This window comes from Bos javanicus, chromosome 4 (genome assembly GCF_032452875.1).
Source record: "Bos javanicus breed banteng chromosome 4, ARS-OSU_banteng_1.0, whole genome shotgun sequence".
NCBI classification, from domain to species: domain Eukaryota; kingdom Metazoa; phylum Chordata; class Mammalia; order Artiodactyla; family Bovidae; genus Bos; species Bos javanicus.
This window is the reverse complement of record NC_083871.1, coordinates 26,391,166-26,403,901: the sequence shown is the minus strand read 5'-3', so window position 1 is coordinate 26,403,901 and position 12,736 is coordinate 26,391,166. Positions and strand designations below refer to the sequence as shown.

Sequence of the window (12,736 nt, the reverse complement as noted above, 5' to 3'; positions counted from 1 at the left end):
ACCTATGTCTCTTGCATCTCCTGCATTGGTAGGTGGGTTCTTTACCACTAGCGCTACCTGGGAAGCCCCATCTAGTTTTACAAATAACCAGAAAACTGTCCCCGTGACAGTTGCAAATGCAGAACTTTGAAATTACGAACTCAGATCCGCAAACTCACCTCTAGACACAATCACCTTTTCCTGTTTCTGAGTTTTCCTTTCCACAAATTAAATCTGTACATCTTCATTGTAAAGATGTCATGAAGAATAACTCATGACTGAGGTATAATGAAGGATGTAAGATTTCACAGTTAAAGACTGTATTTAAAGGGACAACAAGTACTATGGATATTTTACAGAATGATCAATTCTACATGCCCTGACACTTACTACTGTCTCAAAGAAAGAAAACTTGTCTTTTTTTTACTTCATTATAGATATTTGTGTTTCAACACAGAAGTGGATTAGTCATTCTCATTAATTTTGGGGAGGGCTGTCAAAAAGTAGAATAATGTAAATGATACATGATGATGAATATTTTTTAAAATGATAATGAAATCTTATTTAACATTGTTCACAAGTTGAAGTTACTCTTACTAAGAATAAAGCATTACCATACTGATTCAGACTGGCTAACAAGCACAATGTCCACTGTTTGATCCTGGCTTTAAGAGATACAATGAAGAAGGAAACAACCCTTTTCCTTCACATCAACCAATTTCAAAGACTAGGTTACATGCAACCCCCCCAAATCTAAGTCTCTCTTAATAACCTACTATTGATCACAGTCATTAAGTTATTTAAATTTTATTCTAAATATTTTCCATCTCAGAGGTAATATGATATGTGAGTTTAAAACTCATTTGTGACATAGGTCTTCCTTTTACTTTCTACTTAAAAAAAAAATTAGAAAAGGACAGTTGTTTTAACATGATGTTAAAGATTTTAGGCTTTCACATTGACTTGCCAGGTCACAGGTCCACTTGGTCATTTTCTGTCCTGAGGCTTGCTTCTCTTGGATTTAATCTATCAAGCAGCAAAAACTGCACTTTCCTATGTTCCTATTTAATTACTAACATCAGAAAACAGTAATTTGGAATTTTTAAAATTTGTTTTCTAAAAATAGAGAAGACTCTACAGAAAAACTTCACAGATACATAATTTAGAAAAGCCTTTCAACCGTGAAGCTGGGAAGAAAGGAAGGTAACACAGAAGAGCAATGCTGCTGAGGAAACTGAACAGAACTTAAAACACTTACAATTCCAATTAATCTAGTATTAATATGTGGTTGTTCATCCTTAAGCATGTCTAAATGTGTCCATGGTGCAGAAATTAAAATGTCACTATACTCTGGCATTTTTCATCTATTGAATGTACAAAGAGAGTGCTTTTTCCTTTTAAGTTCAGAGTCCTATTTGTACATCCCATCGGCGCTGACAAAACTTAAAAATACACCTAGACTGGCAGACTACTGGGAAGTGCAGCAGGGACAGCCAAAAGGGAAGAAAAGGACCCTGGCCCAGGGGCAAGATAATAAACACAACGTGAAGGCAGAGAAGCCATGAACGCAAAGGGCTGCAGGGAGAGCCGTGCGAAAGGGCGGTGAGAAGCCAGGTCAAAGCAGACTGGGTCCTTCGTACTTCCACATGTCTCACTATATGATTCAGCCAACTGATGAAAGACCATGTCAAAACCTGTTACTGCTCTAGCTCCTTAAAACAAGCATCCCCTGCATGTGTAGATTCTGAAATAAGAAAATAAAATAATTGGTAGAACCAATCATGATCATTGTAAGTGGCTATTCACAGAGAGATTATCTGGAAATTGCACAATAGTAACATCATAAACCAAGCCCCAGAGACACATTTCATATAAAGCATATAATTCAGAATTTCAACATGAATTTTACATTGTTTTTCAGATGTGTTAAATAGGCTTTCTGAGTGCCCACTCTGGGGCAGGCACTGTCCCCAGTGTTTCAGGTGTAACAATAGACACAATATTCTCCAGGAGCTTCTATTCTAGTGAAAAAAATAGGCAATATGCGGCATGTTTAAATGCACCCAAAAAACCATAAAGCATTGTACTGTGAAAATGAAAATGCTGTAATGATTACTTTATCTATAAAATAAGTAGAAATTACAAACTGAAAATTCCCTGGGCTTTACTATCTATAATACCTGTAGTTCAAGAGTTTTCAAGGATTAAACATACAAAGACTTCCTCCATTATTTCCTTAGTTGAAACCAAAACTAACAAGCTTCTAATCCTTTTCCCTCCCTTGAAAATACTCCCTAACTGTTGCATTAAAAACATTTCATATGCACATTTTTAAAGGATTTCACATGCACATTTTTAAAGGATTTCACATACTGTATTTGTCACAGTTTATAAGACACTTGATCTTGATCTATTAGAGGGCAGAAAAGCCTTTTCCCCCCTTTTTTTCTTCTTCATGAATTTAGCACAGTATTTAGAATAAATAAAGCACAATCTTGAATTACAAAATGTATTTAAAAACCATTTTAGTTTCATAATGGTACAGAAACACCTTCTAACTTTACCACAATGACTGAGTTTTGTTCAAGTACTCTAAAGTTATAGTTCAGAATGTTCTGATTAATTAAAAAATGGATCAAGATTAATGTTGTACTTGAAACTTAAGTGCTGCTTTTCAGACAGTCATAGCAATAGAGTCATGGCTTCACAGTTTAAGAAGATCCCATCCAAGTTGGATTATTTAAACTTGCAATAAATAGATGTATTTTCTTGGAAAAATATCTATTGTTACAGTAGAACTTGAGTTTCCTTTCTAACAAGATTGTATGATTACTCGTTTATATTGTTCTTTCCGCAGGAATTAGCACACCCCCTGTTTGCATCCTGTTATTCACTTAGAGCTTCCCTTCGCTCTACTCTTTCCCTAACAGTGGGAGAGTGGTTTTCAGCACACACAGAAATCCTAATCACTGTCCTCATGCTCCACGTTTCCCTGTTTGCACTTAGTATCTGTTTAGATCATAACGATCACCTGAAAATTGTATTCTCTGTGTGCTTTCAAAACTGCATTGCCTTCCTAGACCAGTGGTGGTCTGGGGCAGACTTTGGGCTTTTTCACTGATTATTTCGCTCACCTTCCACCTAACTCTGTTCCTGTACTGAACAACCCTACAATACCTGCTTAGAGTACACATTCCACTGAGCCTCAAGCAAACACACCTAAGTCTTTCTAAAACTGTCTACATCTGGGTTTGTCTTTCTAAAGGCAAAAAAAAAAAAAATTTAAGTAACACAGGGCGTAAAATCAGATTAAATCATTGTCCTAAACTTATCTAGATTGCTTATAAAAATACAGATTCCTGGGTTCTGGATAAGCCTACTCAGAATCAGCAAAAGAAAGGTCACATCCTAGAATGTGCATTTAACAAGCTTTCCAAGTTATGCTGAGGCACACTTAAGTATAAAAACCAGTAATTCAAAGGACCTCAAATGAAAGATACTTTGATTGATGAAGGAATGACGCTAAGAGGGTAATAAGAGCCTACTGTCAAACACACTCAGCCAGAATAAAACATAAACTCATTAGTGAAGAGCCCAGAAAACCCTTTTTGACAAGTAACAATTCCATAAGGAGCCTTGCTAAACTACGACATTCTTTATAAGGTAGATTTTGGAAATTCTTTTACTTGGGGGATTGAACAGGATACACATCCAATCATGAAAAAATATGTATATATAGTTTTAATTAAATATGCATATATTAATGTGTATATGTATATGTGTAAGCATAAACACATACACATACACAGAGACAGAAAGACAGCCTCACACAGTATGTATTAGTATATTAGTACTTAAATGGCACACTGGCTATTCCTCTAAGCAGCTTCATTTCTGCCCCACTGCTTCTAAACAGGAAAATCCTACATATTTTTTCCCCCTCTTTTTAACATATAAGCTGATTTCCCATGAGAGAGGAGCAGGAAACAAAAAGGCAAAATGATCATGTCAGTACATCTTTATCAGAGTGAAGGAATGCCTCCTTGTTTCTAGACTATAAACTCTCTAAGGGCAGAGACCACACTGTACGTGTCACAGAAGCCCCATCACAGGTCTGACAGCACCATGTGTGAAGAGATGCTGAAGGTCAGGACTGCATCCCAAGAAGCTGGGAGTGCCCTTGAGGTTACAGTCGACAACAAGGGCTCCCAAACTTGCCACCACACTAGAGTATTTGATTCCAGTGTGCTCAGTAAGGCTCAAGATCTGTTAGAAATGCCCAGCGGACAACTAATGCTGACCATCTGGGGACTAATAGTTTGAGAATCACAGACCGAGGGAAAAGTCCTCAGGATTTTGCTATATATATGGTTCCCAGAAGACAGAAGTAACTGAGATGTGGTCTGCAAAAACAACAGAGGGAATCTGGAAAGTTAGTTTCTAGCTCCTGTCACAAAATGACTGTACAGCTGATACACACACACCACTCAATATTTCATAACTCACCCCAAAGATGAAGGGTCTGGAAAATTCAAAGACCTTTTTATACAGAACAGAGAAAATGTTAAGTATCTACTATGAACCTTTAAATATACAACCCTCCCTGAAATTATCATCCTGAAATCAGTGTATACTGCTCAGATTCGCAATGACTGAACTATATAGTTTTTTAACCCAAAATAAACAACATATGGCAGTCAAACAAACCTATAAATAAAAAAGATGCTCAGACTAAACACAGCAAACCATCTAAACACAAACCTACAGGGAAATAACTGTCCTGTGATATTCCGCACACAAACTGCAAATTCAAGCATCTGTAACTGTGTCAAGGGCGTTAGCATCATCTGACCGTCTGTAAGAAGTGCAAAATCTCTGACGACAGCGAAACCTACGGAATAGGCATCTTCATCTTATCAAGGTCCCTATGTGATTGTGAGCACGTTAAAGGTTAAGAAGCACTGACATAAGTCGTTGAGATTTTATCATTAATTCTCTACTGCTGTTGGTCAAATGGCAAGATACATTTAAAAGACTGAACAGTTTCTAAAAACTCTGACATATAAACAGAAAAAGAGAAGACAGACAAAAGAGAAATCGAGGAATTGTTTTGCATGAAGAGACATACTGAAACATTATTTTCAAACCAAAACTTCCATTTAGAATACTTTATGACTACGATAGACTGTGCGATTAACAAAGATTACCTAGTTCAAATCCCTTGCTTTCAGCTGAGTCAAGCGATGCTAAAAGATTAAAGTAAAATAGTTGTCAGTGGCACACTGGGGACTGAAAGCCAAGCCCACTGCCTCCAATAACGAAATGCTCTTCCCGGTGGAAGAAGATATTTTAATTACATTTTCCTGGAGTAAACATATAGTTAATTATAAAGCAGCAGAACTATACATAACTTTCCAGGGACAAACGAAATGATATATCTGTGAAACACAGTGAAGGAAACCCAGCAAAAATATATCATCGTAGTTAATATGTCTCATTCTTTCCATTAAAAAAAGACTTTAAAATTTTGAGTTGGAAGGAGAAGAACTGGAAAGTGTCATACTTCACATGTGTTATAATTTTCAAAGAATGACATATGTATCCTTTAAGTGGCAGCATCTGTTTGATGAAGAAATCGGGAAAACTGATTTTTAGAAATATTAAAAATTAGGCTTTGCTACCTAAGTTTTATTCAACAGCAATAAACAAAACTTTTTCACATAAGGCTAATTTTTTCAGTTTTCAACACAGAAGTGGTAACAGCCATAAGCAAGCTAAATACTTGGTAAACGATTATAGAAAAATTAAACCCTTCTGTCTTACCATCAAAGAAGCTCTTGGCTCTGAGATAACTGACACTGAGCCTAAGAACGGAAAGTTTGTCCAGCTTGTTAATAACATCTGGTGGGAAAGGCAGTAGGCTGGCCAGACGGTCCAGTTCTGTATTAAGTCGGTCTCTATGCCTCTTTGAAGGATTCGATTTGACTCCTTCAGCTGGGACTGGCTTGACACTGAAAAACAAACAGAATTCCGTAAAATACACGATGATCTAGAGAGCAAACATTTTTATCGCATTATAACATCTCAACTATTTTTCTAACAAAACATCTAAAACCTACTGCAAGTTTATATAAATTTTTTTCCAAAATGCTTCTTTCACATCTTAATTAAGAAAAACAAGATAATAGGTAAACTCTTTTGTAATGTTTTATTAAAAACTATGAACCCATCACAGGAAAACGCAAGTACCTCTCCCACACCTCATACATCTGTGGAATATGGTTCCCAATCGAAAAATCTACTAGGTTTCTTTCTCCCTCAAACACAGCCATTGCTAGGGGGAAGAAAGAAATCTCCATAAGTTAGGTAAAATTATGCCTCCTTTGCTATCTTTCACAAGAATCATCTTGGCATCATTTAGGTTGTAGATAAACAGAAATGACCTTAAATACAAAGCTGTTTCTTCATCACCCTCAGCTTCCTGTATTAAACACTTTTCATCCTGACCGTGAGAACCTCTCAAAGCCCATTCCTGCATCTTCACAGAGTCCTCCAGCCATCTAATGGAGTCCTCCAATATTAAGGCAAGAAAAATTTGACCTCACTTATTAGTATTTGTTGACCGACAAATATTAGAGGTTAATTGCTTACCTGCAATTACTGGCAAATTTTATATCTTTATGACATAATTTGTGTCTCAATTAGAAAATCTTTTCATCTGAGAGAAAAGATACTGATGGGTAGGAGTAGAACTTGAGTTCAGAAATGAGAAACTGAACTTCACACAAAGGCCTTACCCAGGATTTCATAATAGAAATCCATAAAAGTGAATTTACAGATCATCAGATACCCAATATTAAAATATAGAGAAGATATTTAAAAAACAAAGTCATTTTTAGATCATGTCTCTGCATCCTTCCATTTACCAGAAAATATAAAGAATATTAAGAGCATTCTTAAGATGAAGACTTCTTCCTCCAGTTTTACTGGAGAAGACAAAGTATTTTTGATGATTCAAATTATAGTATTTTAAAAAGTATAAATTTGCTTGAGTATAACGCTATTAATTTGATTCAATCAAAACATTTATAGATAGCATGGTTTCAATGTTACATGAAGTAACATGAAGAAGTAATACTTTTTTTAAAGAAGTCATACTTCATGCAAGAATATGACAGAAAGCAATACGAAAATTCAGCATATTTTTTTACACTGTCCCTAATGGGTAATTTCTTCAGAACTTGTCTATTTCTTTTTGTTTCTGTTATAGTTCATGTCATTCCTACAAAAAATAAGAGTATGAAATTGGTAAAGTACATGGATACAAAATAAGTCCTAAATACTTTCCTCAAGACTCTGTGCATTACTCCATACCTAGTCGAAACTGGAGACTCTCTCTCTAGCTATTTTCCCTAATCACATGTAAAATGAAACTCAAGTCACATCTAGTTATTGCATTTCTCCAATTAATCAACTGAATTTCAACTTTTACTTATAATGCGTGTCCACCCCATTGAATAATTCTCTACCAACCAATCACCTGTTAAATATTTGTTTGCACCTATTATGTCCTGGGCAGTCCCAGAAAACATTCTTCTCCTCTATACTCAAAGAGTGTTACAGGAGCTGAGGACAGTGAGCAATTGCTTGAAAAAGCATTTTTATACAAAAGGTGGTATATGAGCTGAACCTTGAAAGGTGAACAGGATTTCAGGAGGCGGCACAAGTGAGAAAAGGTGAACAGTGAGAGGAACTATCTGAGAAGCTCAGAGTGCAAGAGAGAGACGGGGAAGCGGGTTAGGGCCAACTCCCTTCAACAATATTGACTACCCACCACATGCCACACCCAGAACACTAAGCAGTGAACAAAACATACTAAAGCCCCTGTTCTCTGGAAGCTTACATTCCGATGGGAGGATCCAGAAATACACAAATGAAGAAAGAAACAAATAAGCATATAACTTCCCAGGCTGGTGAGTGTTGAGAAGAAAAATAAAGCAAGATAAGGAAGTAAGGAGTGATGTGGTGCTGGTTTTGATCAGCAAGGAAGGTCTCTTGATGCGATGGTTTAGCACAGACAAGGGTATAGTGAAGGAGTGAGCCATGAGGGCATCTGATGAAAAAAAAGTTCTTGAAGAGGAAACAGCAGGTTTCCCCACAGAAATGGTATGAAGTTGGCCCTTGGTATCGGGAAGTCAGCTTCAGCTCTCAGCTGGGGTTTGCATGACCAGTCTTGGGCTGCCCTGACTCTGGTGATGGAGGGGATGGGATGCAGGGTAGATCACAGCACAGCCAGTCCTCCTTTCTCAAACATAAATCTGTCACTCCTCTGATCCAAACCACTCAGCAGCTCTGCACAGTCCACATTCCTTAACCTAACAAACGAAACCCCCTCTTGATCTTTCTATGGCCCCGAACTCTTCCTCTGGTCTCTGATCCCCCAGGCAAAACCTTCCTTGCCTGTTATTCTCCAGAGCAAAGACAGGACTTAAGTCACCAATACGCACTCTGTTGTTCTCATACATGTTACTCCCCAGCATCCCTGTGTTCTGTCACAGCAGCTTCACAGTGTTGCTCAATTAGATCGTGTTTGTTGTCTTCCCTGACCCACTCCTACTGGATTCCTCCCATCCGACTAGGTACCATGTGCATCTTATGCAAATGCCTTCAATAGCCATTCCACAAGGGAGGATTCTGGGCTGATGGCATTTCCCACAACTGAAAATAAAATCCAGTTGTGTGCTCTTGGGAGCTTTCCAGTAATGATTATAAAACACTGGGGAAAAGACAGTAACACAAACACTGAAGCAAGACAAGCTGCTAAGACACAGAAAGAAATAACAGAACAGTCGGCGAAAGAGGTTCAGCGGTGCTTCTACATGTGATATTGCTGCCTAGAGTCTAGTACTGGCTCTTTGCGGAAGTCAGGTCTGCCCTAGCAGAGACTATTTCTTTATGCACTGCAAACTGTCCAAGTACTAATGTATTATTATGCACGTACTGGGATATTTAGCAGAAGATCAAACTGCCGAAGTGTTATGCAACCTATATTGCATATACTTATGTGTTACTCTTATTATGATGTAAACTTCATCGTTTTATATCTCCAATGCCCAGCATAGTACTTGACACAAAGAGGACTCTCAACTGATGGCTGCTGATCAGAAGAGTCCAGAAAGGAAATGACTGGAGCCTGACCAAAAGGAGTGACTGTGGGGTAGTAAGGATGGCCTGGCTTGCGATTTTTTTAACAGCACTTTGAATCCACCACAAAGCTCATACGAAGCCAGACTCAAATGATCACTCAACCAAACTGACTTGCTGACTTCCTAGGTATAGGGAGTAACGGGGAAAAAAAAAAATTTGGTGAGGAGAGGTCACAAATGACTGGGATTTGGAGCTCAGGATAACAACTACATTTTCTAATGGAAGGTACGCCAAACAGAGAGAAGATACTCAAGGATAGACCTCAGTGATGTCAACATTTAGGTATAAAGATGAAGAAGGGCAATGGGCAAAATGAGGACAGAGAAGAATCAATAAGGCAGACAGGAAAAGAACCAGGGGAGAATATTTTGCAGGTCACAGAACAAAGTCAAATGCACAAAGTTACTAAGGAAAGCCAGGGCGGAGAAGTACCTACTGGACTTGGCATTTGAGATCCACTGTTGTTAAAGCTGAAGGAATAGATCTGACGTACCTTTTCACTGATTTTGTGAGAAATATTCACAACTATTTTGTGAAAATACTTCACCCTTATCCAGATCTATTTAAGATGCACCAAACAGTAAAAAGAGAGAGTAATTCTACATCAATCACACTTGACTTGAGTTATGCAAGTATTACTTCTGTATTCTCTTCAAACCTATGCCAAAACATACTGCCAACCATCTATTTAAACAAAAGGCTAACATTTGAAATATAAATAAATGTCTCCGAAAGATTGGATTTGAGATATTTTTAATTCAGGCATCTTCTGAGAGACGGTAGATGCTGATCATGTAAAGGAGTCAATTTATTATTTTTTTAAGCCTTAACCACAAAAATCTTGTCCCAACCTGTAAACCAAAACTGTTGTGAAAGCAAGCCTTCAGCTGACTGCATGCCATGCTTTGCTTTAGAAGCCGTGCGTGCCGTAAGTACTGGTGTAACAGGCCCAATGGTATGTCCAACGCCAGCTAGCATGCTCCTCGTAAAGCCTTTTTAATATCCCGAGCTAAACTGTCTCTTAGGCTCATAATTTGTGCTCAGTATTTGAAACACAGTTAAAAAACATAAGGACCCAGTTTAACCATAAAGTACTGTAATCGTAGATGTTCATATTTTTATGTGACATTTACCATAAAACCTCAAAATGACATCCAAAGACTGTTTGAGTAATCCTATGAGATTAAGGTGACATTTTCTAACGGAGATTACCTATCACAGGACTGAGTCTGCTCTATCAGCTTTTTCCTGTGGATGATTTAATCTACTCTCACTGCTTCAAGCTACTTACCAATAATTTGTTTATTTCCAGTCTCTGTACCTGAATGTCCTCAAGTTCATGTTTTTCAGAACTCTGAGCACCCCTTCTCTGCATCTACAACAGTATGACTCTCATTCCAACAGCTAGGATATTGAAGTACTTCTCGATAAATCTCTCTACCATATCCCATTAAGCCCAGCTCCAAACACATTCATTCTTCATGTCCTTCCTATGGCTTTAGTTCATACTTATTTATCTCTAAATGCTGAATATTGACCATCATAAATTATATGCCTAATATGATACTGGAGAGGGGAATCTATGACATGAATAAAGTCAGATTTCACATTAAGCTCAATACAGCTGGATATCTACTTCCCTATGTGAGGCAAAAAAGGTCTATACAAACTTCTGAGCATTCTGACTGGCAGTTACTTGTAAGGAGTCTGAATTTCTCAGTTACTCTCCTGTTTCTACTCTATAGCTATGATGGCTTCTTCCCTTTCCTGCTTCTGCTATGCTTAAGGAGCAGTGATAAGGTACAAACAGCATGTAATCTTTAGCACAAGACTTTCACAATGAAAACCAGAACATGAAATATGCCCTGGAAACCACTGTTACTTCCAAAATCCTAAAAGGAAAAAAAAACCAAAAAAATTAAGGATGATCCCTTTAGCCTCTTCTGTTTTGAATATGCACTTTTTTCTATGTATTTTCCTTGGAACCCATATATAATACATCTACCATATATAAAGCACTGAAACATGAAAAATTTGAAGTGGTGAGCAATTGTTAAATTAACAAATAGTCTCAGATATCTACTATGTGCCTGGTACTAAGAAGCTCTAGTTGCTACAAAGACAAAGGAAAGACACCTATCTTTACAGAGCTTGTCTTTCTTACTAGGAGAAGATGCACTCTATAACACGGCAAAAATCAAACATAATGTATTGCTCAAAAATGTAGGTGCCTTCAAAGTTATGCTGGAAAGTTAAGGAAGGTAAGATTCAGCTAGAGGTAGAATAAATGGGGAAGGTTTCATGGAGATGTGGCTTCTCAATCAGGTCTTAAGAGATACGTAAATCGCTCCAGTTCCATGATGGCTGAGTATATGGCTTTCTGCAGCTATTCTTCTCTTCCAGAAAACCATGCCAAACAACGAAATCAGAGACAGAAACACAAAATCTGTCTTGGATAAAGCAAAGACATAGCTAAACCCAGATGTAAACACAGATATAAACAATATGAAGATGAAAAATAGGTAAACAAAGAAATCGATGACAATGGAGAACAGAAAGGAAAATGTAATCAGAGTGTATCACTTAACTCAGCAGTAAACAATATATGTGGTTTAAAAAATAATGAAACACTGCAAGTGAGTTGAATACAAAATTGTGATAAAACTATATTGGGAGGATGAAGAAGAGATTAAATAGCATTGATAACCATAACTATCACAATAAAAGATCATCAGATAATGCTTAGTATGCCAAACTTGACATTATACATGTATTTTTGACTTCTTAATATACATGTGTTGTTTAAAATGAATACTTTTCAAAATGGTATTTCATTAAAATAGGGTAAAAGAGCAAACTGAAAAACATAAGACAAAGAAAACTAGTATGTAAAGGACATCTCTAATAGAAAAATCTGCAAACATACTATTATTCCACACATACAATCTCAACATAGAAGTTCAAGTGCTTACCCCATCTTTTTTGCCTATGAAGTTGACAATTTTTATAAAGCAAAAATGCAAGGATATAGGCTCTCCTACAGACTACCAATAGGAATATAATTTTTTTTGGTAATCTGACAGTATGTTTCAGAGCATAATATCTGGCTCAACCTTAAAATTACATCATATCTTTGTACCCTAAATTTCCACTTACAGGAATTTTCCCCAAAGGAATGAACTAAAAATTCATACAGAAATTCACAAAACTCAAGGATATTCTTTAAAGTACTACTTGAAGTATTTAAAGATTGGAAAGAAAAAATTTTTGCCTCAAAATAAATTACAGAACATTAGCAGAAGGGACTACTCTGCTGCCACTGAAAACAGTGTTTTGCAGGAGGTAAGGCTGGTAGTGCCTCAATGCAAATAGAAGGAAGGGAACCTAAGAAGGCAGGGCATGAATGCACATATGGAGTGAAACAAGCACACCATCAGGTAGGGGCAATGTTGAATAATTTATTTCAGAACACTATTCGAGAAAAAACAGTGAGCATTATAAGGAAATCTCCATATACGGGTGAACCATACGCATCACTGAACATATTCAC

At 37.1% G+C, this 12,736-nt stretch overlaps 1 protein-coding gene across 2 annotated transcripts in view; it reads right to left on the bottom strand.

Moving 5' to 3' along the window:
• AHR (aryl hydrocarbon receptor) overlaps nt 1-12,736 on the bottom strand; it is a 51,588-nt gene that overhangs the window by 34,374 nt on the left and 4,478 nt on the right. The window contains exons 1-2 of one of the 2 annotated variants that reach the window (XM_061413636.1): nt 6,229-9,093; nt 5,803-5,990 (exon numbers count right to left, since the gene is read on the bottom strand). In XM_061413636.1, coding sequence (XP_061269620.1) covers nt 5,803-5,990; nt 6,229-6,338 — 298 coding nt within the window. In that variant the 5' untranslated portion in view covers nt 6,339-9,093. Of the gene's footprint in view, nt 1-5,802; nt 5,991-6,228; nt 9,094-12,736 lie in introns of those variants that run through there. The other variant, XM_061413637.1, reaches the window with a different exon arrangement.